Source organism: Camelina sativa, chromosome 6, assembly GCF_030686135.1.
Source record: "Camelina sativa cultivar CO46 ecotype springtype chromosome 6, ASM3068613v1".
Classification (NCBI taxonomy): Eukaryota; Viridiplantae; Streptophyta; class Magnoliopsida; order Brassicales; family Brassicaceae; genus Camelina; species Camelina sativa.
This window is the reverse complement of record NC_141885.1, coordinates 28842877-28864583: the sequence shown is the minus strand read 5'-3', so window position 1 is coordinate 28864583 and position 21707 is coordinate 28842877. Positions and strand designations below refer to the sequence as shown.

Genomic DNA, 21707 nt, shown 5'->3' with positions numbered 1-21707 from the left:
GAGATCACCCATCATGGTGTGCCCACCTGTTTAGCCCATCCTTATTAGAGAAAAAAGAGAAGAGAATTTCTTAACAACTGTCCTTTGATTGTGTAACTAAACCATTACCAAATAATCATTTTTTCTCCCTTTCTCAACTCTTAAAAAAAACACATATCTTTGCCTTGTCTTAATCCCTTCCTAGATATGAATATTTAGTTAGTTTTCATTATCAAAGTAAAGTTACTTTTTGGAAGGATAAAAAATAAAAATAAAAAGAAGAAGAAGATACAAAAAGACATTGGAATTGATTATTCCAAGACGAATGCGAAAGCTGGGCTAAAAGCTAAGAAATTAAATTATTTCAGTGTGTTATATTTTTGTAACAAATTTAATGTAAATGCAAATACATAAATAAATGGATACTAGAATTGGGGGTGAGTGTCAGTTTGGTAGATGGTGAAATGAGAAAGACGCCCGATTTTTGTAAATCTCAATCCCGAGAAACCAACCAAACACCTCTTCTCTTCGTCCCCTCCTTGGAAACATATAGTATCATTCATCATCTTTAGTTCTCTACTCTCCCTGCTCCTCCTCCTCCTCCTCCTCATCCTCCTCCTCATCCTCTTTTATTTATTTTGTCTTGCATCTAAAAATCAGAAATTTGTTTTAGTGTTGTTTATAAAAATAAAAATAAAAAATAATCTTAACCATTAAATCGTATTAAATCTTCTGTTTTTACTTAGCAAAATTAAGATGTTATCAGTTTTCTTTTAGTATAACTTTTGTTTCACAATAAAAATTTAAAGCCTCATATGGTATTAATACTAAATCCGGAATTAATCAATACTGAGTAACATTTATTATAACGGTTTGATGTATTAAGATGTAAGTCGTATAACATGATATCTCTATTAATATAACACTATATTCGAATCCAATAACATTAACTTCCTTGGCTTTCTTCTTGTTTTTTGGCCGTTTAACAAAAACAAATACTATAGATACATATATTGAGATTGTTGTTTATTCATGGTTAGAATTATGGGAGATGGGGGTCTTTTTATTACATAAAAAGAAAAAGAAAGAAGAGTTGACAAAAACAAATACTCCATTTGTCTCTAAAAAATTGAAATGATGTTTAGAAGCTTTTAGACAGTTTAAGAAAACAATAATTACTGAGTTTAAATATATTTTTTCTTTGACTAAAGAGATATTATTTAATTTTAAACTAATAACAATTCAAAATTTTAAATATTTTCAATGATTACTTTTTGATTTTTACAAAACATTAATCTTTGTAGGACACAAAAATATTTTAAAACATCCGAGTAAAAAAGATGAGAAGACATATTTAGGAGCTCAGTGAGGTGGGGACCCAAAAAGAGTGCCACGTGGCCACCATGCCCAATAGATATCATGTGGATGTGATCCCTTTAGTTAGTAGGATTAGATCCTCCCCTCCTCAATTGTACGAACTAGGAACTAGTTCACTATCTATCTATCTCTTAAAAGAGTATCTATCTATCTGATCTCGATCTCATCCCATCTACTATATTACTTACAGTCTGTAATGTGTTATCTGTAATGTGTTATTAAGGAGACTAGAAGAGAGGAGGAGGAGGCACATGGGAATGGGGCTTCGAAGATGGAGATATTCATGTGAGCGCACATGTGCTCTCTCCTTCTCTTTCTTTTCTTTTCTTTTCTTTGGTTGTGTGGATCCCATTTCTCTCTCCCTTGTTCCCATGCACCTGTCCTACTTGCTGGATCCTTTCTCCCCTTCTTATCTCCACGCGCGTCGTGCTTTAATTTTTGTATCGTCCGTACTACGTTATTTACTAGCTTCTACTTATTTATACTATACCACTACTACTACTACGCACCACCCGAATGGCCTATCTATAACCATAACTGCATAACTAGCATTTATCGTCGTCTAATTGATTTTGTGTAACCTAAGCTCCTTTTTCTCTTCTTTTACACGTATGATAACTTAAAATCTGTAGTAGCTCCTTTCAAGTTATATAACGCTTAAACAACGTATAGCTCCTTTCAGTATATCACTGTTAAGTGTTAATAACACAAAATAACGTATAGCTTTTTTTAAGTTCTCTTTCTTTCACCGTCGTTTAATTTTATGGTATATTATATGAATTATTTGCTTCGTTTTCATGTGTCTTCATATATTCATGGCTTAGCCTAAACGGGATGAAACTTTAGCAAGATGTGTTAAGAATAACAACACCTTCTCTTAACAACACATATGGCATAAATACAAATATTGAATCATTGATGTATAATTTAGTAGATCAAACCTCAAGCTAGCTATTAGTAAAACAAAATAGAAAAATAGAAATACAAATATAAAATCTCATTTATCAAACAGAAAATAATCCAATCTACATGTGAGCGTGATCCACTTAAGTGAGTGACGTGTCCACTAAAGTCTCAAACCAGTCGACATGGCGCGTGAACTATCATGTCTCTTCTTCAAGATCCAAATCTCTGGAAATGGAACCCCAAGTAAAAGCAAAATAAAAATGAAAAAGAAAAACCTCCAAAATCCGAAACACGAGGATAATAAAAATAAAAATTAACGTACAACTGGACCCAGCTTTGATGGCCAATACCGCCCATTAAACCAATTTTTCAATTTCTAAAAATAGAATTTATTTTATCGACTTTCACAAATTTACATCGTTATATTTAGACAAACCAAACCACAAAATTCCTTCATAACCGAACCTTCTTCACTAATGTATTGTACACCCCAAAAAAAATGTAACATAAAAAGCATAAACAAACCAAACCATAAGCAATAATAAACCAAAGTAAAATCAGGTTAAACCGACTAAATTTAACCATACGCCATTTTGTCTATCATCATCATCACTCAAATAATATATATACAACACACACTTTTACACACATCCACATTCCTAACTTCTTTCATTATTCTCTCAAAACTACTCATCATCATTCCTTCCTCTCTCTCTCTCTCTCCTTCAATGGAAGAAACTCTAGCCACCCCCGACACCACCAGACGCTCTCTGTCACCGTCTTGCTCATCCGCCGTGAAATCACGCGCCGCTGGTTTCGAGCGCAGAACTAAACGGAGATTGTCAGAGACTAACGCAACCGTACGTGAAGATTACCAAGAAGAAGAAGAAGAAGACGAAGTTAAGGAGAAGATCGAGGCTTTGCAGAGGATTATTCCCGGAGGAACGGCGCTTGGTGTTGACGCGCTCTTCGAAGAGACAGCTGGTTACATTATGTCTCTACAATGTCAGATCAAAACTATTAAAGTTCTCACTTCGTTTCTCCAACGCTTAGATCAAGAAGACATGAAGTTCGGAGGTTGAAGATGACCGACCACATCAAAAGATTTGTTCTTCTTCTTTTCTTCGATTCCCCAAAACAAAAACAAAAAAAAGGAAAAAAAAAACCACATTGATCTTTTTTTTTTTTTTTTTTTTAATTAACATGGTCTTTTTTTTCTATTTAGCTTTGATTTGATATACGAGGAAAGAGATCTCAGCATTTTTTTTCTTGGAAATCTTTTTTCTTTATTAGGACTATATTATTAAGTTCTGGTTAATTTAAGCCGTTTCGTAGTTATGAGAAGTGTTCCCTAACGAAAATTACCATTAATGTAGGGAACGATCAGTGTAGTTACATAACTTATTTAGTTGTTGAGGCCATCAAGATATTAAATTGGATCACGAGGTAGCACTTGCATTTGAGATTTGGCATTAATGATATTGAGAAAGTTTAGTTAATATAACGCGTGGCCCATTTTTAATTTTGGATGAGCTCATTCCACATGCTTTATAACAAAGATTTCCAAAGTCGGTCGATACTTATTTTAAGCTTATGATGATGAACATACTGAATTTGAGTTTTCCCCTGTGGTCCAGTCGAAAGATAGAGAGTTCATGTGTACATTATTCCTTGTACATACAAGACAATCTTTTTAGTCGTGTAAAAGTACTAGCTAGAGAGCTACCATCTACCCACATTTTTTTTTAAGTTAACCGCTAACAAAAAAAAAACATTTGGATAGTTATAGGATTCATTAGTACGTACATATTCCTCTGACTTTACAATACTATTACATTGACACTATTGACCTCTTCAATAGTGTCAATACTATTACATAGCACTATAGTCAATAGTGTCAATACTATTACATAGCACTATAGCAGGAAAATATTAATTTCTTACTAACCTTATTTATTCAAATTAAAAATATTCTTGAATCATCGAATTTTTATACAAAAAATCATTAATTTGGAAAAGCTCACAAGACTTACTTAAAAATTAAAATCATTGATAAAGTGAGTCATAAATCGTATAAGTTCTGTATTAGATGAAGTTGCTATAACTAAATAGATACGTAGTTTACTTTTAAACTCTTAACACATACGTATTAGATCAGTGTTACATTATAATTAGGTTTATAAGTTATAACTAATCACCAAATCCTGCATGGCTAGTTAGTTTGGCTACAGCTACAGACTACACGACTCAAAACGTTTTGCTTTAGTTATGTTTTTACTTGGGCTTAATGTAACTGGGCCTGACCCTTAAATTGTATAGTTGGAGTCTCTCTTTAACTCTTTTAACAACGCGCGCGGCAATATTTGTCAACTACCCTCCGATCGATCGTCAAATCATTCCTCAACCGTCCGATTTCTCCACTCAAAGCTAAAAAAAAAAGAAGTAAAAACCCTAAAAAGTCGATTTTTATTTTTGTAAGGAATTCGAATTCGAATTTGATTTCTCCTGGAAAATTAAAAATCTCGTACTGTGGAATGTGGATTATGAAGCAGAGGTTCGAAGAGATTGAAAGTGAGATGTGGAGATGAGACGGCGGTGGAGTTGAAGAAAGGGTTAACGGATAAAGGTGAGAGCTTTGAGAGTTATGAGAAGGAAGTGGAGACTTTGTGGAAAGCGAGATTTGAGATTGAGAAGGGAGAGTTACTTAGCGATTTGGATATGGGATAATTGGGGTTTTGGAAGTGAAGGATATGGAGGAGAAGAGTGAGGAACTTAAGAGTAGAAGAAGAGGTAAGAGAAAGGTAATTATAAAGATGAAGAGATATACAAATTGCAGAGGAAAGTCTCTGGCTTGAGACTGCAAGTTAGTGATGGATATGGGAGAATTGTAAGTTCGAGAAGAAGCAGACAGAGGACTCGTTGCAATGGAGATTGAGTTAAAGAAGGTTGAGTTGTTGAAGAAGAAGAAAAAAGGTAACTTTATCGAACGAGAGGATTTTTGGAGCCTAGTAATGGAGTCAGAGCTACAAAGGTTGTAACTTGTTATGGTGACCGAAAAAAGTTTCTTGGAAGGAGAAGTATCAGTTGGAGTTGCTGGTTTGGTGGCAGCGAAAATGTTCATATGCTATTCAGAACGAATGTGATTAGATAGTATGGAATGAAGGATTAGCTAAAGACCATAACTTTTGGAAGTTTCAGGGTCATCTAGGTCCCTAAGATTTTGCCTGGCTTTCGTTGAGTTTGTGATGTTTCTGGTTTTTTTATTTGTTTGACGTGATCGATGCATCCTTGGCTTTTAGGTTGTGATATGTGAATACATTTCATACCGGCTTGTCATCAGTTTGCTGTATTTCTGTTGAATGAATAACAAAGAGACACTTGTTGCTAGATTGCTTGACAGTGCTTCGTTACACTTACACACATTCTAGCCATTGCTTAGAAACTTAAGAAAATGAAGAACAAGAGCAACTTGCTAATAGAAACCATGATGTGATGAGTACTAGAACAACTGTGTCATATCTCTATCTGCTATGAATATGTCGCTCTGGCCTCTAGGGTGTAGTGCTTATTCCGTTTATTCCTTATATTCTGCATAGATCTATTCATTGCAGAATCTTGGTTTTCTCTGGGTCAACTTTTTTTGGTGTCTGAATATTATGGATTAGCTGCCCGGAGAAGCTGAAGGAGTCCACAACAATTCTTCCACGAAGTTAGTTGCTGCATGGGGTGCTTACGACGCAGTAGAGGCATCTGAAAAATGTAAGGATAGTGTTTTAATATGCAAATGAGAGAGGGTAGAGCTACAACTGAATTGGTGGTGTTTATGGAGAACGATGTGTCATAAACTTGTTTAGTTTGAGTTGCGAACCTGATTTTCATCTTTAGGTACAGTAGATTCATCTTGATGGGTATCAAATTCTTCGACATAAGTCGAAACCGGTAAGGACCCATCAAAATAATACTTGGAAAGGCTGGAATCAAGGTCTGAGTTACTGGATGATTCATCATCGATATCCTCACTTGAAGCTGATGATGACTTTCCTTCTACTACTTCCTGTGAATTCAGATTGACTTCACCAATATCGGAAATCTCACTGCTATCTTTCAAACTGTGGAACACTAAACTTGTTTGTTCTGTTTCTGTAGGATTGTCTTCTTGGAACTGAAGTATCATCTTTTCAGACTTGTTCATGGATGGGAAGTTGTTTCGCTCGGTGACCTCAGGTATCAAACCACTATGACGTCTGAAAAACGCGAGAACCTTCTCTTCGTCCTCCGTATCAGATTCATTGAAATCAGGATCAATAGAGGCGACAGTGTGTGCGTTAGATGGACCCGTGGAGCCTTCTTTAGAATCTACTGGATCAACTTGATCAGCAGCTGTACCTCTGATATTTTCAGCTTCCTTATCACTCCTCGTCTCGTCATCGTCTCGTCAATTGAATCGTTTGCTTCTTCAGTGGTCCTCTCCTCATCTTCACCTACCTTTTCCATTCTTCTTTTGGTATGTTTCCTCTTTCTCTATCTTTTGTTCTACTTTGAGCTGCTACGGTATGGACTCCGTTCACGGACTCAATATATCTTGAAGGCTGCTTCATATATTAGTTGCATTGTTATAGTTCAAAACTATAAGTTGAAAAGTAAAACCAAACAAAGAAGATAAAGAAGAGAAAAAGAAAATCTTATGATGAAAACTTTGAAGAGTAGTTGAGAGATGAAAAGGAATGGCTGATGGAATAAAGGAAGAAACATTCACACTTTTTGTTTTTGACTGGTTGGTTCAATGTGAAAACAAGACTTGAGCAACTTTAGAAACAAATTTTCGTGTGGACAAGCAGATTGGATCAGATATGTAGTGGAACTTAGAGATGATCTTGTTGAACCGTTGGTTGAGAAGAGGTTTAAAGCCTGTACATCATTATTTGCTATCTGATATGATGCAGTGCGTTAAGGATCCATAAAATTCGTAAGAAGGATTCTCGCTTAGCAAAAGCATTTATACATACACATATGGTACTTGTGCTAGTTACACTGAAATAAAAAGAGTCAATACAAGTCTAGCACTTGTGGTGGACTTTGAAGATTGCATACATACACAGGGTATAACATACATACTCATGTCTATTCTATGACTCCTTGGAAGAGATTTTGATTGGCATTCCAAGGGTCGGAAATGGGAGAGGATCCATGCTGATTGTCTCATCTGGGTAAACTAAGGACCAATCGTAATTGGTCATGACGAAATGCAAGAAAACGAGAATGCTGATTTTTGCTAGTTGGTGACCTGCACAAAGCCTTGGTCCACCTCCAAATGGAAGATATGTATACGCTTGTATTGGCTTATCAAATCTTGTTGGATCAAAACTCATTGGATCTTGAAATATTTCAGGATTGTAATGAGTTCCATAAGTTGTCCATAGTATCTGCATTCAAAAAAAGATCCGGAGGTTTATTTTATTAGCATTTCTTGAAAGAACCAGAGTGTTGATTAGAAATTAAAGAAGCTAGGGGGAGAACGGAGATGAATGGATGTCTTATACTTATACCTTCCAGCCTTTGGGGATTGTGAATCCTCCATAGTCAATATCAGCAACTGCTTTCCTAAAGGAACCGAAGATTGGAGGAGATAATCTCATTGTTTCACGAACAACTTGCCAACTATACTTCATCCTTTTCACATCGTCCACTGTAAGATGTTCTCCTTCCCCTTTGTTTGCTTTTATCCGAACATGTTCTGAGAGATGAATCAAGAGAGAAATTTAGAGTTGACTTTTCTGATAGTGAAAAAAAAATATATATATATATATATATATATATTCTGAGATTTATTTGATTGTTACCTTGAAGGAGAGTGTCACGGCAAGTTGGGTGCTGAGCTAACATCTTGAAAGTCATGGCCATGGCGTAAGAGGTTGTGTCATGAGCTGCAAATACTAACAAAACCATATTATCTACAACCTCTTCTTCGGTTATCAGGCCTTTGATCAACTCTTCTATTAGCCTTGAGAAAAGCGTTGTTGTGTTTGGCTTCTCTGCTTCTTCTTCCATTTCTCTTCTCTTGTCTCTAACCTTGGCAACAAGAAATGTCTCTATCTCTAGCCTTGCCTTCTTCGCTCTAGCAAACTTAGAATAAGGAAACTCAACCGGCATAGCGAACACTCCGTCTAAGACCTTCTCAAAGATCTCTAACATCCCAAGCTCCACTTTAATCCCATACAAACACTCAAAGACTACAGTGAACGTAAGTGCTTTTGCAGAACGGTAGAGGCTAATCTCTTTCTTGCCTCGCCATTCAGTTTCAAGATAAAACTTAACGGTGTCACAGAGCTTAGGTACTATGGACTCTAACCCGTTGTAGCTAAGGCTATTAGCTACAATCCCTCTAAGGACACGATGCTTCTCGCCTTGCTTAGCCATGATGCAGTTCATTCCCATTAGCTGAACAGAGGATGAAGGCCATGAGCTCACCACCAAGCTAAACTCATTGGACAATATCAGCCTATTTGCTTCAGCTCCATTGACTACTATTGTTGGTGATCCCATGATTTTTGTCTTGAGGATGTTCCCATGTTTGATGATCCTTGGATTTACGAAATCCTCAAACACTCTGTTGCTTTTTTGAGCTTTGTAGAACTCCATTGTTTCGCCAATCCATGGAAGCCCCATTTCTCCAGGAGGAAGCTTCTTCGTCTTCTGAATCTTCTTTGATATGAACCGGTGATGTTTCTTGCGGAAGAAGAAAAGTGTGCTGGAGACTGTTGCAGCTATGCATAAGAAGACCCATGAGAGAACGAAGTTTGGTTCTAAAACCATTTTTTGTTTGTTTACTTTACCAAATGTTATTAATCAAGTTTTGCATAATACAGTATTGGATTATGAACTGAGTATTTATAAGTAAGATATTTTTTTTTTTGAAGGTTAAGGTCAAACCAAGTGGTATTATTCTAATTCCCTTACTTTGTTATTAAATTTTCATTCTTGTTCGTTCTGAGTTCTGACACATGATTGATCTTCAAGATACAGTTCCTTTAGAGCTCAGACTACAATATCTTAATACATTGGTTTGCAGCAGACGGTGATACTAAACACATGATTAAACAAAAAAAGTCGGTGATACTAAACATATTATGCATATGCATACAAACTAGATTTTAACCCGCGGTACACCGCCAAGACAATTTTTTAACTAAAATTTTTAAACTTTATTTATTTATTATTTTTTTTTCTTTTTTTGTATTTATATTGTATAATTGTATTTTGAATGTTAATTCTAGAATTTCACCCGTATACCACACAAAATAATTTGTTTTTTACAGTCGTAATTAAATCAATTTTATTTACTATTTTTATATTCAACCGTTAATACATATACAATAAAATATTAGTCTAGTTACAGGAAAAAAAAATCCTAAATTATCATATAATTACATGATTATCATGCTCACATATTACTCTATTAAATCATTACAAAGTACATAGAACATTTAATAGTCACTTTGGAATCAATTAAACAATTATCATTCAACAAATACTTTGAACAACTTCGCCAAACTCATCTCTTTCTTTTCTCCTCCTCCAACATATTTTCCTCCTTTGTGGCCTCAACATAGGCCCCCTTTAATTTACTCCCAATTGTTTGAAAAGATATACAAATGGATCAAAGCAAAATCCTGGGGTGTACCAAAAACCGAAAAGCTTAGTAAGTGCAAAAGAATAGTATATATACAATAATAAATATAAAGAGGATACCTAGAAAGGTGAGCAGCTCACCGTGTGCTAAACTCAGACTGGTTTCTTTCTCAACATGCATTTGTGACATAAGTACATAACTACATGAAGTCCAAAACAAAAAATTAGTGTAGATATGAAATAAATCAAGCAAAAAATATATTGATTATCCACTAACTGGAAGGTTGCATGTTCACGTGAAACCAAATCTTCTTTTTTTTCAAATAAATGGATTTTAAACCATCTAAGATAAGAAAAGAAGGGTATTAGAGATGAAATAAAGAAAGTATAAACATTTTGTACCAATAAATTAATAAAGGAACAAATGTGCACCTGTTTATCGCCAAAACCAAATCAAGTGTCTCAACCGGGAAGGTTACTTCAAATGTATGAATTGATACATTTTTATATTGCTATTGAGACGTTATTTATATAGTCCTTTGAAGATGGTAAATTAGATGTGATATGAGATCGAGAATATATTGGTAAGCAAGCAAAAAATCTAAAAATATATATGGCAATTTTGAATTAATGCAAAAGGTTTACCATCTTGTGTTTAGCTATGCGGATGTAGGTTTTGGTTGTGGGTGTTGTGTTTTTCTTTTGAAGTTGATATTTATAATTGAATAAATGTTTTGCTGAGCAAGGTGTCAAACGATCCTTAGCAATAAACACGAGATTTTTCTGTATGTCTAATGGAGTTGTGAGAATATTGCAGAACTATTTTTAGTTTCTAAAAGAGATATGTACAGAAATAAATGTAGTTCTTGCTTACAAAGTTATATATTTGCTAAAATGTGATTTCCTTAATTTTTGTTCTCGTGTTTAAGGACGTTATCTACGTCATAATAATCTTTGATGTTGTAATCTTTTATTTCTCAAAATGGGTTGATTTACATTAAACATATCATAAAGATGTATTAAATAAGTTTTGAGCATTTATTCTTGATATCTTAAATGATGGTGTCATGCTATGTATGGCAATAAGCATTAATAAATTTGAACCATTCCTATAGTTCCATTAATTGAGTTAATTCGAAATGTTAGTTTAGGAAAATCTGTAGAGATTAATTAAGTAGAAATGTTATTTTAAGAAAATCTGGAGGGGTTAATGTTGTAAAAAAAACAAATTAAATAAGTTAAATTTTAAGGGCATAACTTCAAAAATGTTAATATAGATGGTTTGCTTCATATGTTCTCTAATGTACATATCTTCTCTTTGGTATCTTCTTACTTAAAACAGAAATATTAGGAATTAATAAATCTGAATACGTATCCTTAAAAACTTTAGACGAGAATAATGTTGAAACAACTAGGTGGTAACTGGGAAAAAAAAAGCCAAAAAGTAAATTAAATTCAAACCATAGCTTAAATTTTATGTTTTATTGGTATAACTCCAGTATTTCCAAAAGAATATAATCCATAATTTACGTTTAATTAAAATCTATATGAATTCATCAAATGTCTGATTAATAAAGAACTAACAAAGCTTATATGTTGACTTCCGAATATTGAAAAATAATTATGTTGTAGTAGTATATTTTATTTTCTTCTATTGTTGAATTTGGGTAAGAAAGAGGGAGATATATAGAGAGAGACAAGTGCATGTGCTTGGAAGTTGGAATATGCTATATAACCAAGATTTGTAAATGAATGTATCACAGATGAATCTGATCCCCATAATCTGCCTCTTAAATAATTTCGTAATACTGTGTATCTTTTTTTTTTATTTGTTCGTGATAAATATGACTATATGTAAAGACACTTGCTGACGAAATTTTCATTAGAGTAATATTATACTTTGGAAAAATAAAATTAAAAATTATACGTGAATCCCTAAAGATCTGCTGTGGCCGGCTGCCTCTGTTATGTCCAAGTTACGTTGCAAACTGCGTCTGAGAGATTGGTGTGTATATCACATACATTAAACTAATCTTACGGTATATAGACGTCCAAATAATCGCATAATCTTTAGTCCTTTGTGTATACTTTTGGGCATTTATCTTTACATATATCACTCTTGAACGTTACATTATTTCAAAATTTACAAATTATGTGGACGGTATTAATTATTGAAATTTGGACTATTCATTTTTTTATTGTTCATGCACCTAAGATAGAATTTTCTAATTTTGCTCGCAAGTCGCAACAGTGAGGATAATTTCGAATAAGGAATAATTGGTTAAGAAGTCGCTAGTTATAGAATCCTTGTGAAAAAACGTCTTATCATATCAAACGAATTTTGGAGAGTTATTATTTATACTGTCGCAGGCCTCGCGGCATTAGGCATATATGATGCACTTTACGTCGTCGGTTTTGTTATTAACTTGCATAACAAATTAACCTCTCATAGAAACAACAAAATAAGAAAAAGATTTGTTTAATAAATTAAGCTATGAGCATCTTTTCCTTTTTTTCTTTTGATCAACCAAATTATGAGCATCTTAAAAAATAGTTTCGCTCTTGGAAACTAGATGCCTAAAATTAGGCATCATTACGATGATGATGATGATGATGATGTTGACATTGAAAACAACAATTTATAAACGTATGATGGTCGTCAATCATCATCAATGGTATTGTTGTATATATATGATCGTTAGCGAACATTAGTATATTTACATATTAATAATTGCTAACGTTTTACTCCAAAGTATAAATGTATAATTATAGCTTTTGCATATACATAGGCACACACATGTATTTGTATGTCGAGACATGTTTAAGTTTTATACTTATTTGATAGTTTAAGACATTGATTCTTTCAATGATCGGGACTATTAGTGCGTTTGGTTGGTCGGATCGCCTTGAACGCTAAAACAAACAGACAATTTGGTCCATATGTGTTACCCTAGTTTTGGAGTAATTTATTTTGGACCGTTTTAGCCATTACTGGAAACCACCTAATTCTTTCTATCAAATATTCCTTATTGTTGCACATACGGATACATTTGATCCGTAACTGATAGAAAACCTTGTGTTCGTTGATTCTCATGAATAGCCGAACAGAGGAGTTTGTCTTGTGTCGTTGATTCAAAGAATACCGAACAAAAGATAAGCTTGTAGATCGTTGATTCAAAAAGAATAGCCGATAAACAAGGAAATAGAAAAGTTTAAAGCTCTGAATTATTATTCAGTAAAAGTTGTCTTCCTCCTTCAAGCTAAGAGGATATTTATACAAAAGAAACAAAGAAAAAACCCTAGGTTGTAAACCGACTAAAACAGAGCAAAAGAAAACGTAAAGCCCAAGATAAACGTAAACGTAACAAAGCCCACAAGAGAAAAGAAAATAGAAGACGAATGCCTAAGATGCGCTGCATCAGGTCCCTCCGAGTAGAAAAAGATTCGCCTCTAAATCTGGTTCGTCATTGTCACCGTGAAACTTCGAGAGATATTTGACGTTAAACACATTAGAAGTCTTCATATGAGGAGGCAATTGAAGACGATAAGCATTATCATTGATACGTTCCAACACCTCCATCGGACCAATTTTACGGGACCGAAGCTTATTGTATTCATGCGAAGGCATACGATCCCTAGTAAGAACAACCCACACCTTATCACCTGGTTGAAAAACTAACTCCCACCGTTTGACGTCGGCTTTGTCCGTGTAGCGTTGGGAAGAGAGTTCCAATTGTTCACGAGCCTGCTGATGCGTAATCTTCAAGGCATCCATAAATTCTACCGCACGTCCATGCAAACGACGAGGATCCGGAACTGCCGTTAACTCCAAAGGACCTCGCAACAATAAACTGTAAACGATCTCAAAAGGACTAAAACCAGAGCTACAGTTAGCCGCGTGATTATGCGCAAACTCAGCCTGACACAAACGAGTTTCCCAAGAACGTATATTATCACCAACCAGACACCGCAACATATTACCCAAAGCAAGGTTAGTTACCTCTGTCTGCCCATCGGTTTGCGGGTGATACGCCTTACTCATGTCAAGAATGGTATGTAACAATTTCCACACTGACCTCCAAAAAAGACTTAAGAACCTCGTGTCCCGATCAGAAACAATGGAAGTAGGTAAACCATGCAAACGGTAAATCTCTTGAAAGAAAAGCTGAGCAACACGTACCGGCTGAGCAACACGTACCGCATTCGTAGTACGTTTACATGGCACAAAATGAGCCATCTTATAAAACCGATCCACGACCACGAAAATAGAGTCATTACCACGTTGAGTGCTAGGCAAACCCAAAACAAAATCCATACTCACATCCGTCCAAGGTTGAGTTGGAACCGGTAAAGGAAGGTACAAACCAGCATTCGAAGTCGTTCCTTTAGCAAGTTGACAAGCACGACAACGTTCCACAAATCTTTCCACATCACGATGTAAAGTAGGCCATTAGTAAGACGAGGACACAAGCTGAAGAGTGCGATCACGACCAACATGTCCTTCCACATGTAACTCTTCAATCATCTTTAAACACAAACTACAATCTGGAATACAAAGTTGGACCCCACGGAAAAGAAAACCCATCTGTTATAGTAAAATCAGACCGTACTCCTCTCTTCACATCAGCCAAAATAGTACTGAAAAAGGGGTCCATCTCATAAAGATCCGAAAAGGATGCAAAACCCGGAACCACTACATGCAACGTCAAGAGCAACGTATGGCGACGACTCAACGCATCAGCCACGCGATTCAACTTTCCTACCTTATGACGAATAGAAAACGTAAACTGCTGCAAATACGCAATCCAAGAAGCATGACGAGAAGAGACTTTAACTTGAATCTCAAGATGTTTGAGAGCATCATGATCGGTAAATAAAATAAACTCCCGATGCACAAGATAGTGTCGCCAATGCTTGATGGCTTGAACCACTGCGTAGAACTCCACATCATACGTACTATAACGACTACGAGCACCGGATAATTTCTCACTAAAGTAAGCCACGGGACGAGACTGTTGACTTAAAACGGCACCAATCCCTAATTTAGAAGCATCACAATGGAGCTCAAACGGCATTTTCAAAATCAGGAAGTATCAAAATTGGAGCGGTCGTCAACTTATGCTTTATCACGTCAAACGCGTCTTGTGCCGCCACATACCAAAAAAATTTACCCTCCTTCATACAGTCTGTTAATAGAGCCATTAAAGAACTGAAATTAGGCACAAACCTTCGATAAAAAGACGCTAAACCGTGAAAACTACGGACATCTGTCACCGTCTTTGGTATTGGCCATGACTTAATCGCTTCGACTTTACCCAAATCCATGGATAAACCCTCGGAAGAAACCACATAGCCAAGGAATAATACACGATCCACCCCCAGCTCACATTTCTGTCTTGCCACATAAAATGCTTCCCGAAGTAAGACTAGTAAAACCTCTCGGAGATGATCTTGATGTGCCGTAAGCGAAGAGCTAAAAATTAGAATATCATCAAAATAGACCACCACAAAATTGCCTATGAATGGCCTCAAAGCTTGATTCATGACCCTCATGAAGGTACTAGGGGCATTCGAAAGACCAAACGGCATCACCAACCACTCAGACAAACCTTCTCTAGTCTTAAATGCTGTCTTCCATTCATCTCCAGGACGAATGTGAATTTAATGGTAACCACTTTTTAAATCAAGCTTTGAAAATATTGTGGCACTCCCAATTTGGTCAAGTAGATCATCTAAACGCGGAATAGGGAAACGATAATGTACCGTGATCTTGTTAATAGCACGACTATCAATACATATGCGCCATGAACCATCCTTTTTTGGAATAAGGAGAGCTTGAACTGCGCAAGGACTCAAACTCTCACGAACGTGACCTTTAGCCACCAGATCTTCGACTTGACGTCGCAACTCTTCATGTTCTTGAGGACTCATGCGATAATGCGGTCGATTGGGAAGAGATGCATTGGGTATAAAATCGATTTGGTGTTGAATGTCACGAAGTGGAGGAAGTTTATGAGGGAGTTCATCCGAAAAAACATCAGCAAATTCAGTCAGCAAGTCCGTAATCCAAGGAGTCAACAACGACGGAGAATCAAGTGACGGAGTTGACGAAAACAACAACACCGCAAAACCCGTGTCTTGAAACTCCTCCTCAAAGGCAGATGCTGAGCAGAACAACACCTTGTCTCCCTGAGAGACCATGACCTCCTTTCCCACACTGTCTTGATCACAACGAACCAAAGGAGTAGAAATATTGTCTTGATTTGGAATCAATACAATACGTCGGTTATCAAAGACAAAACTGTAAACATTAGTTTTGCCACTATGAGCGACATCACAATCGTATTGCCACGGCCTTCCCAATATCAAATGTCCCACGTCCATGGGGACAATGTCACAAAAATTTTTGTCTTTGTAGTACTTGCCGATGGATAAGGACACCAACGCCCGCTGTGAAATACGAATATCAGTACCCTTGTTTAACCAAGTAAGCTTATATGGCTGCGGATGCACTTCTCGTAGTAGTCCTAACTTTTTAACAGCCTCCTTGGACAGCACATTGCGGCTACTGCCTGAATCATTAACAAAGCGACAAATCTTGCCTTTTATAGTACAAGTTGATTGAAAGATATTAGTGCGAAGCCAAGGCTCTTCAGCAACCACCGGTGCCAAGCAAACTCGAGCTACCAGCATAGCCCCAGTATCCCCTTCGTTTCGTTCTTCTTCCAAGTTATCCTCATCGCCCCTTGGCTCATCCGATTCATCCCACACAACATCCGAATTCTCCATAAGCAATCCCCGACGATTTTTCTGAGGATAAGCCGTCATAAGATGTCCGGGTTCCCCACAAGTAAAACCACGTAATGCATTTGGTCGTGAAGAACATCGTGGTTGTTGGGCTTCCAGTGGGGTAGTACTTGCCCCTCCTCCTCCAGCCTCAACCTCCCTTGAAACAGAATGTGGGTTTTTTCCGCCATCGAGGTTAGGTCCTCCTATGTTGCGTGAACGATTTGTCGTAGCCCAAGTAGTGTTAGCTTTAAATTGTTGCTCAAAAGCCAACGCCCTCCGATGAGCCTCTGCAATAGTTGTAGGATCAAATTGAGTCAACGAGTTCTGAATTTGAGGTCTCAACCCGCCAATGAAACGAGAAACCAATTGGATTTCACTATCAAAAATCTCGTTCCTTGTGATTAGCAAGTAGAATTCATCAGCATATTCACCGACAGTACGAGCTCCTTGTCGTAAATTTTGTAGACGAGTGTACATCGTACGTTCGTAGTTTTGCGGAAGAAAAGAAAGTCGAAGGTGTTTCTACAATTTTTCCCATGACTCAATTTTTTTCTTGCATGTACGTGATCATGTTGTTTTCAGCTGCGTCCACCACGACGCTGCACGTCCCCGGAATTTTGTAGCCACCAAAGCAACCTTCCTCTCTTCCGGAACATGTTTGAATTCCATCACTTCATCCACCGCGGTGAGATAATCTAAGAGCTCATCACCACGAATACCACCATGGAACTCCGGTAAATCAAGTTTAAAACTCGACTCCCACCGATTATCTTCACGATCTTGCTCTCGCCCTCCTCCCTTGTGATACCTTTGCTTTGGTTTGCAGTCATGAGCAAAAGGGTTATCACAACTTTCCTCCGAACTTTCATAGTCATCACCTTGATGTGGAAATTGGTTGTGCAAAAACCGTCTCTGTTAGGGCTTGGAAGGACTGGACGATGGTCGTTTGAATGCTTTCTTGCATCACCAGTAGTGTTTGACGAAGTTCGGCCGACTCGTTGAAGGGGTCCTCGTCACGTCCCTCTGTTTTTTTGGAGTTGCGAGCAGGAGCCATGTTCGAAGAATCTAACACGGGATGTAGGTCGTGTTAGGCTCTGATACCAAAACTGGCGCAGCGTAACTGATAGAAAACCTTGTGTTCGTTGATTCTCACGAATAGCCGAACAGAGGAGTTTGTCTTGTGTCATTGATTCAAAGAATACCGAACAAAAGACAAGCTTGTAGATCGTTGATTCAAAAAGAATAGCCGATAAACAAGGAAATAGAGAAGCTTAAAGCTCTGAATTATTATTCAATAAAAGTTGTCTTCCTCCTTTAAGCTAAGAGGATATTTATACAAAAGAAACAAAGAAAAACCCTAGGTTGTAAACCGACTAAAACAGAGTAAAAGAAAACGTAAAGTCTAAGATAAACGTAAACGTAACAAAGCCCACGAGAGAAAAGAAAATAGAAGATGAATGCCTAAGATGCGCTGCATCACAAACGATGCTATTTTGTTCGCACCAACTTCACCATTGTAAACGCTATTAAATATTTAAAATTTTGAAGTGTTGCCTTATTGGGGGATAAGTACCCAGTATATTTGTATATTCATGTAATTAACGAGACAATCGATTTCGTATTAATGCTTTCACGCATTACAAAAGTCTTTAAAGACTAATACAATAAGACACAAAGAAAATGATAAACATGAAAATATTCGGCATTTGTCCTAATAATGAAAGCAATCATCTATTTTACTAGCCAAAGGCATCTTTGACTCCCAAGTGTCAATGGTTTTGAATTGATAGACCAACTATATACAACTTTCAAATGTCAAGTCTTGACTCTTCACTCTTGTATTACTCTCAAAACCGGTAAGAATGAGAATATTCACGTGGTGTCTAGTGTCTACATAAGTAAAGGAAATTAATCAAAAATTTGTATTAACAAAATTGATTGCAAGTTTGTAACCCTATGGCCCAAACAAATCGGTCGGGCGCTACAATAGTCAATAGTGCGTCGGAATCCTAAAAGGCTAAAAACTGACTCAGACCAGCTTATGTCAATATGGTTAGCGCTTAGCGGAATAGTTGGCAGATTCAACTAATTCTGAATTCATAACATTTTATAGATGCTTTGGCGATTTTTAAACTAGAATGGTGAAAAAGTGGTTGAGTACAGAGTTTTATTAGTTTATTTGTTTTAAAAATAGAGAAATAAATCAAATAAAAAAGTTCCATCTATTAAAAAACGTCATAATTCCAACAAAAAAAAACTCAATCGCCAATATCATCTCTGGAAAAATTATTTACAAATGATTAAAGGTGAAATAAGTATTCACATTCGGAAAATATTGGAGAAGCCAGATCGAGGAGCAACTCCAGAGAAGTGAAAGTGTGTGCATTTGTTTTGTGAAGCATTGGAGCTGGTTCAGATTTCAGACCCACCAAAACCTACCGGACAATGTTACATTTATTTATCTCTCTTTTCCTTTTTTAAATCTCTAATCAAATGTTTCATCTTATTTTTTTATGTTACTTTGGTAGGTCCTCTTCGACCTCTGCATCTCACATGCTATACAAGTGGCATCGCTGTATGTATTATTTACCACTCTCTTATTGTTGTTACTCAAAACTTAAATGTCACTTGAATGCAAACTACTAGTATATATTTAGGTGAAAACCATATCAAAAATAGCCAAAGGTAAACCCAAATTTTTTGCTAATTAATTAAAAAAACTTGAAAAAAACACACTGTCTATTACAAATTGATTTTGATCCAATCTTTGGTTTTGCTTTCCATAAAAATGAAGTCGAGGGAGAGGGAGAGAAGTGAACCTTAAATGTAATAAATGCTGCTTGACTTCTCTTTTAACGTCAAGTAACCCACTAATTTAATCATCTCCTTAGCTATCTTAGCGCAGCAAGCACAAAACAAAAGGGTCTACGTTACTACCTAGATTCTTGATTTGAGTCTTGATGACCACTTGCTTCTTCTGTCTCAAGTCCTAAGAGTGGAAACTTACTGGATTAAATTAGCTTTCACATGATCTCAGAGCTAGCTTTGCATTTTAGATGCAAACATGTCCTGCAATAAACATAAGCAACCTACTGAGTCATTGATTGAAACGTGAATAGTAATACGGATTGAGAGATGAATCATTTCATATGGGAGACAGCTTTCTCATACGCGTCCACGCCTTCGCATGAAAAATTATTTAAGTAGTACATACTACTTTTCATTTTTCTAAAAAATATATTATTGCAGAATTCTAAGTGTTATTGCAATCACCAGTGGTATTAAATGGGATAGTGTAAATGCACCTGCAACATATCAACTAACCACACACTCCTCCACCTGTTTGTATTTACTTCAAAACTTTTCAAAAACCCTTTAGTATATGCTTCCTTCCCTCTATTTATAAACCTTAGTATCCGGTTTTTATTCTACCACCAAGGAACACACAACACTATTTGCAAAGTTCTCTTTGAGTCTATCATCAGTGAGTTTCAGAAATGAGAGGGATGAAGAGTTTAGCCATTTGGGCTCTCTTTGCTGCTTTACTCTCACAGCAGCTCTTTGCTTCTGTTGCTTCCATAAGGTTCGAGGATGCGAAAACATACTACTCTCCTCCTGACCCAAATGCAGGAACTCCTCCCCCTGGTAAGACAAAAAAAAACAGAACACATTGTAACATTTTTTTTATTCATTTGATGTAATAAGAATCTTGACTAAGCATTTCTTTTCTCATGCAGTCTCACATGGAACTCCTCCATCACACGGTGGAAGCTACACTCCAACTCCTTCGACTCCATCATACACGCCTCCTTCTAACTGTGGAAGTCCACCTTACGACCCTACTCCTTCAACTCCATCTCACCCTTCACCTCCATCACATACTCCAACTCCATCTCACCCTTCACCTCCAAAACATACTCCAACTCCATCTCACCCTTCACCTCCATCACATACTCCAACTCCTTCCACTCCATCACACACCCCTCCTTGTAACTGTGGGACGCCACCTCACGATCCTTCCACGCCTTCACATCCTTCAACACCTTCACACCCTTCAACGCCTTCACACCCAACGCCTTCAAATCCTCCTTCTGGTGGATATTACTCATCTCCTCCCCCAAGTACTCCAGTCGTTGTGACTCCACCAACACCCATTTGTTGACCCAGGCACACCCATCATTGGAGGAAGCCCACCAACTCCCATTATTGATCCAGGCACTCCTGGAACTCCTTTTGTTCCTGCTCCATTCCCACCAATCACTGGAACATGCGAGTAAGTGACAAACGTTCTCTCTAACACAAAACATCATAAGACAGATGATGATATCAACTATATCACACTTCATGAGTTTTGTTTTTGTTTTTGTTTTGTGTAGTTACTGGAGGAACCACCCTACGTTGATTTGGGGTTTGCTTGGCTGGTGGGGCACTGTTGGCGGAGCTTTTGGTACAGTCAGTACCTCCAGTAGCATTCCAGGGTTTGATCCTCACATGAACCTTCTTCAGGCACTTTCCAACACCCGCTCTGATTCCATGGTGCTCTGTACCGTGAAGGCACAGCGTCTTGGCTAAACTCCGTGGTCAACACTAGGTTCCCTTTCACAACCCCTCAAGTTAGAGACCACTTCGGTTGCAGGACTTTCCTCAAACAAGGCAGCCACAAAGCAGGCCCATACCTTCAAGCTTGCTAATGAAGGTCGTCTACAGCCCAGAATCTGAAATTAAGAGAGTCTCATTTCTCAGTTTGTTTGTTGGTTTATATCATGACCAGTCCTTAATTTATTATCTTATCATGTGTGTGCTCATCAGTAGAGTTTTAAGTGTCCTATAGACTCTAGTAATATTTGTGATGGATACTCTTTTATATCTAATGTTGCTGTTTCAAAATATTTCTTGATCTTAAAAAAAAGATTTAGTAGCTCCTCTGTTTCTCAATCTGTTCAAGAACGTCCAATGAAATGAAACGCTAGCAAATACTTAAACTGAAACGAAGAAAATATCTATAACCCGAACAAGAAACTATAAAT

At 36.8% G+C, this 21707-nt stretch overlaps 3 protein-coding genes and 2 pseudogenes across 5 annotated transcripts; 2 read left to right on the top strand and 3 right to left on the bottom strand.

Annotated features, from left to right (window-relative positions):
• Positions 1-2802: 2802 nt before the first annotated feature.
• On the top strand, positions 2803-3600 carry LOC104793215 (transcription factor PAR1 pseudogene; annotated as a pseudogene). The gene has a single exon (XR_015560164.1). The product of XR_015560164.1 is annotated as a transcription factor PAR1 pseudogene (transcript).
• A 2022-nt stretch (positions 3601-5622) lies between these two features.
• LOC147943104 (uncharacterized) lies at positions 5623-6887 on the bottom strand. The gene is given in 3 exon segments (XM_087454011.1): positions 5623-6012; positions 6131-6700; positions 6703-6887. Coding segments are annotated over 3 exon segments (720 nt in total). The 5' UTR covers positions 6757-6887; the 3' UTR covers positions 5623-5916.
• Positions 6888-7225: 338 nt separating this feature from the next.
• LOC147943103 (taxadiene 5-alpha-hydroxylase-like) lies at positions 7226-9075 on the bottom strand. Its single transcript, XM_087454010.1, has 3 exons — positions 8103-9075; positions 7809-7996; positions 7226-7685 (listed from the first exon to the last, which is right to left on the bottom strand). Exons 1-3 carry the CDS (start codon positions 9073-9075, stop codon positions 7389-7391), a joined length of 1458 nt encoding a protein of 485 aa, XP_087310136.1. The 3' UTR covers positions 7226-7388.
• A 6477-nt stretch (positions 9076-15552) lies between these two features.
• LOC147943102 (uncharacterized) lies at positions 15553-17157 on the bottom strand. The gene has a single exon (XM_087456276.1). It carries the CDS (start codon positions 17155-17157, stop codon positions 15553-15555), a length of 1605 nt encoding a protein of 534 aa, XP_087312402.1.
• A 2958-nt stretch (positions 17158-20115) lies between these two features.
• On the top strand, positions 20116-21569 carry LOC104699412 (protodermal factor 1-like; annotated as a pseudogene). Its single transcript, XR_015559595.1, has 3 exons — positions 20116-20325; positions 20418-20953; positions 21057-21569. The product of XR_015559595.1 is annotated as a protodermal factor 1-like (transcript).
• The last annotated feature ends 138 nt before the right edge of the window (positions 21570-21707 follow it).

Coding starts and splice junctions, on each gene's coding strand:
- LOC147943103 (XM_087454010.1), bottom strand. CDS start 9,075: ATGGTTTTAGAACCAAACTTCGTTCTCTCATGGGTCTTCTTATGCATA. Junction 7,997..8,102: donor CCGTGACACTCTCCTTCAAG/GTAACAATCAAA, acceptor TTCATCTCTCAG/AACATGTTCGGATAAAAGCA. Junction 7,686..7,808: donor CAATCCCCAAAGGCTGGAAG/GTATAAGTATAA, acceptor TTTTGAATGCAG/ATACTATGGACAACTTATGG.
- LOC147943102 (XM_087456276.1), bottom strand. CDS start 17,157: ATGTACACTCGTCTACAAAATTTACGACAAGGAGCTCGTACTGTCGGT.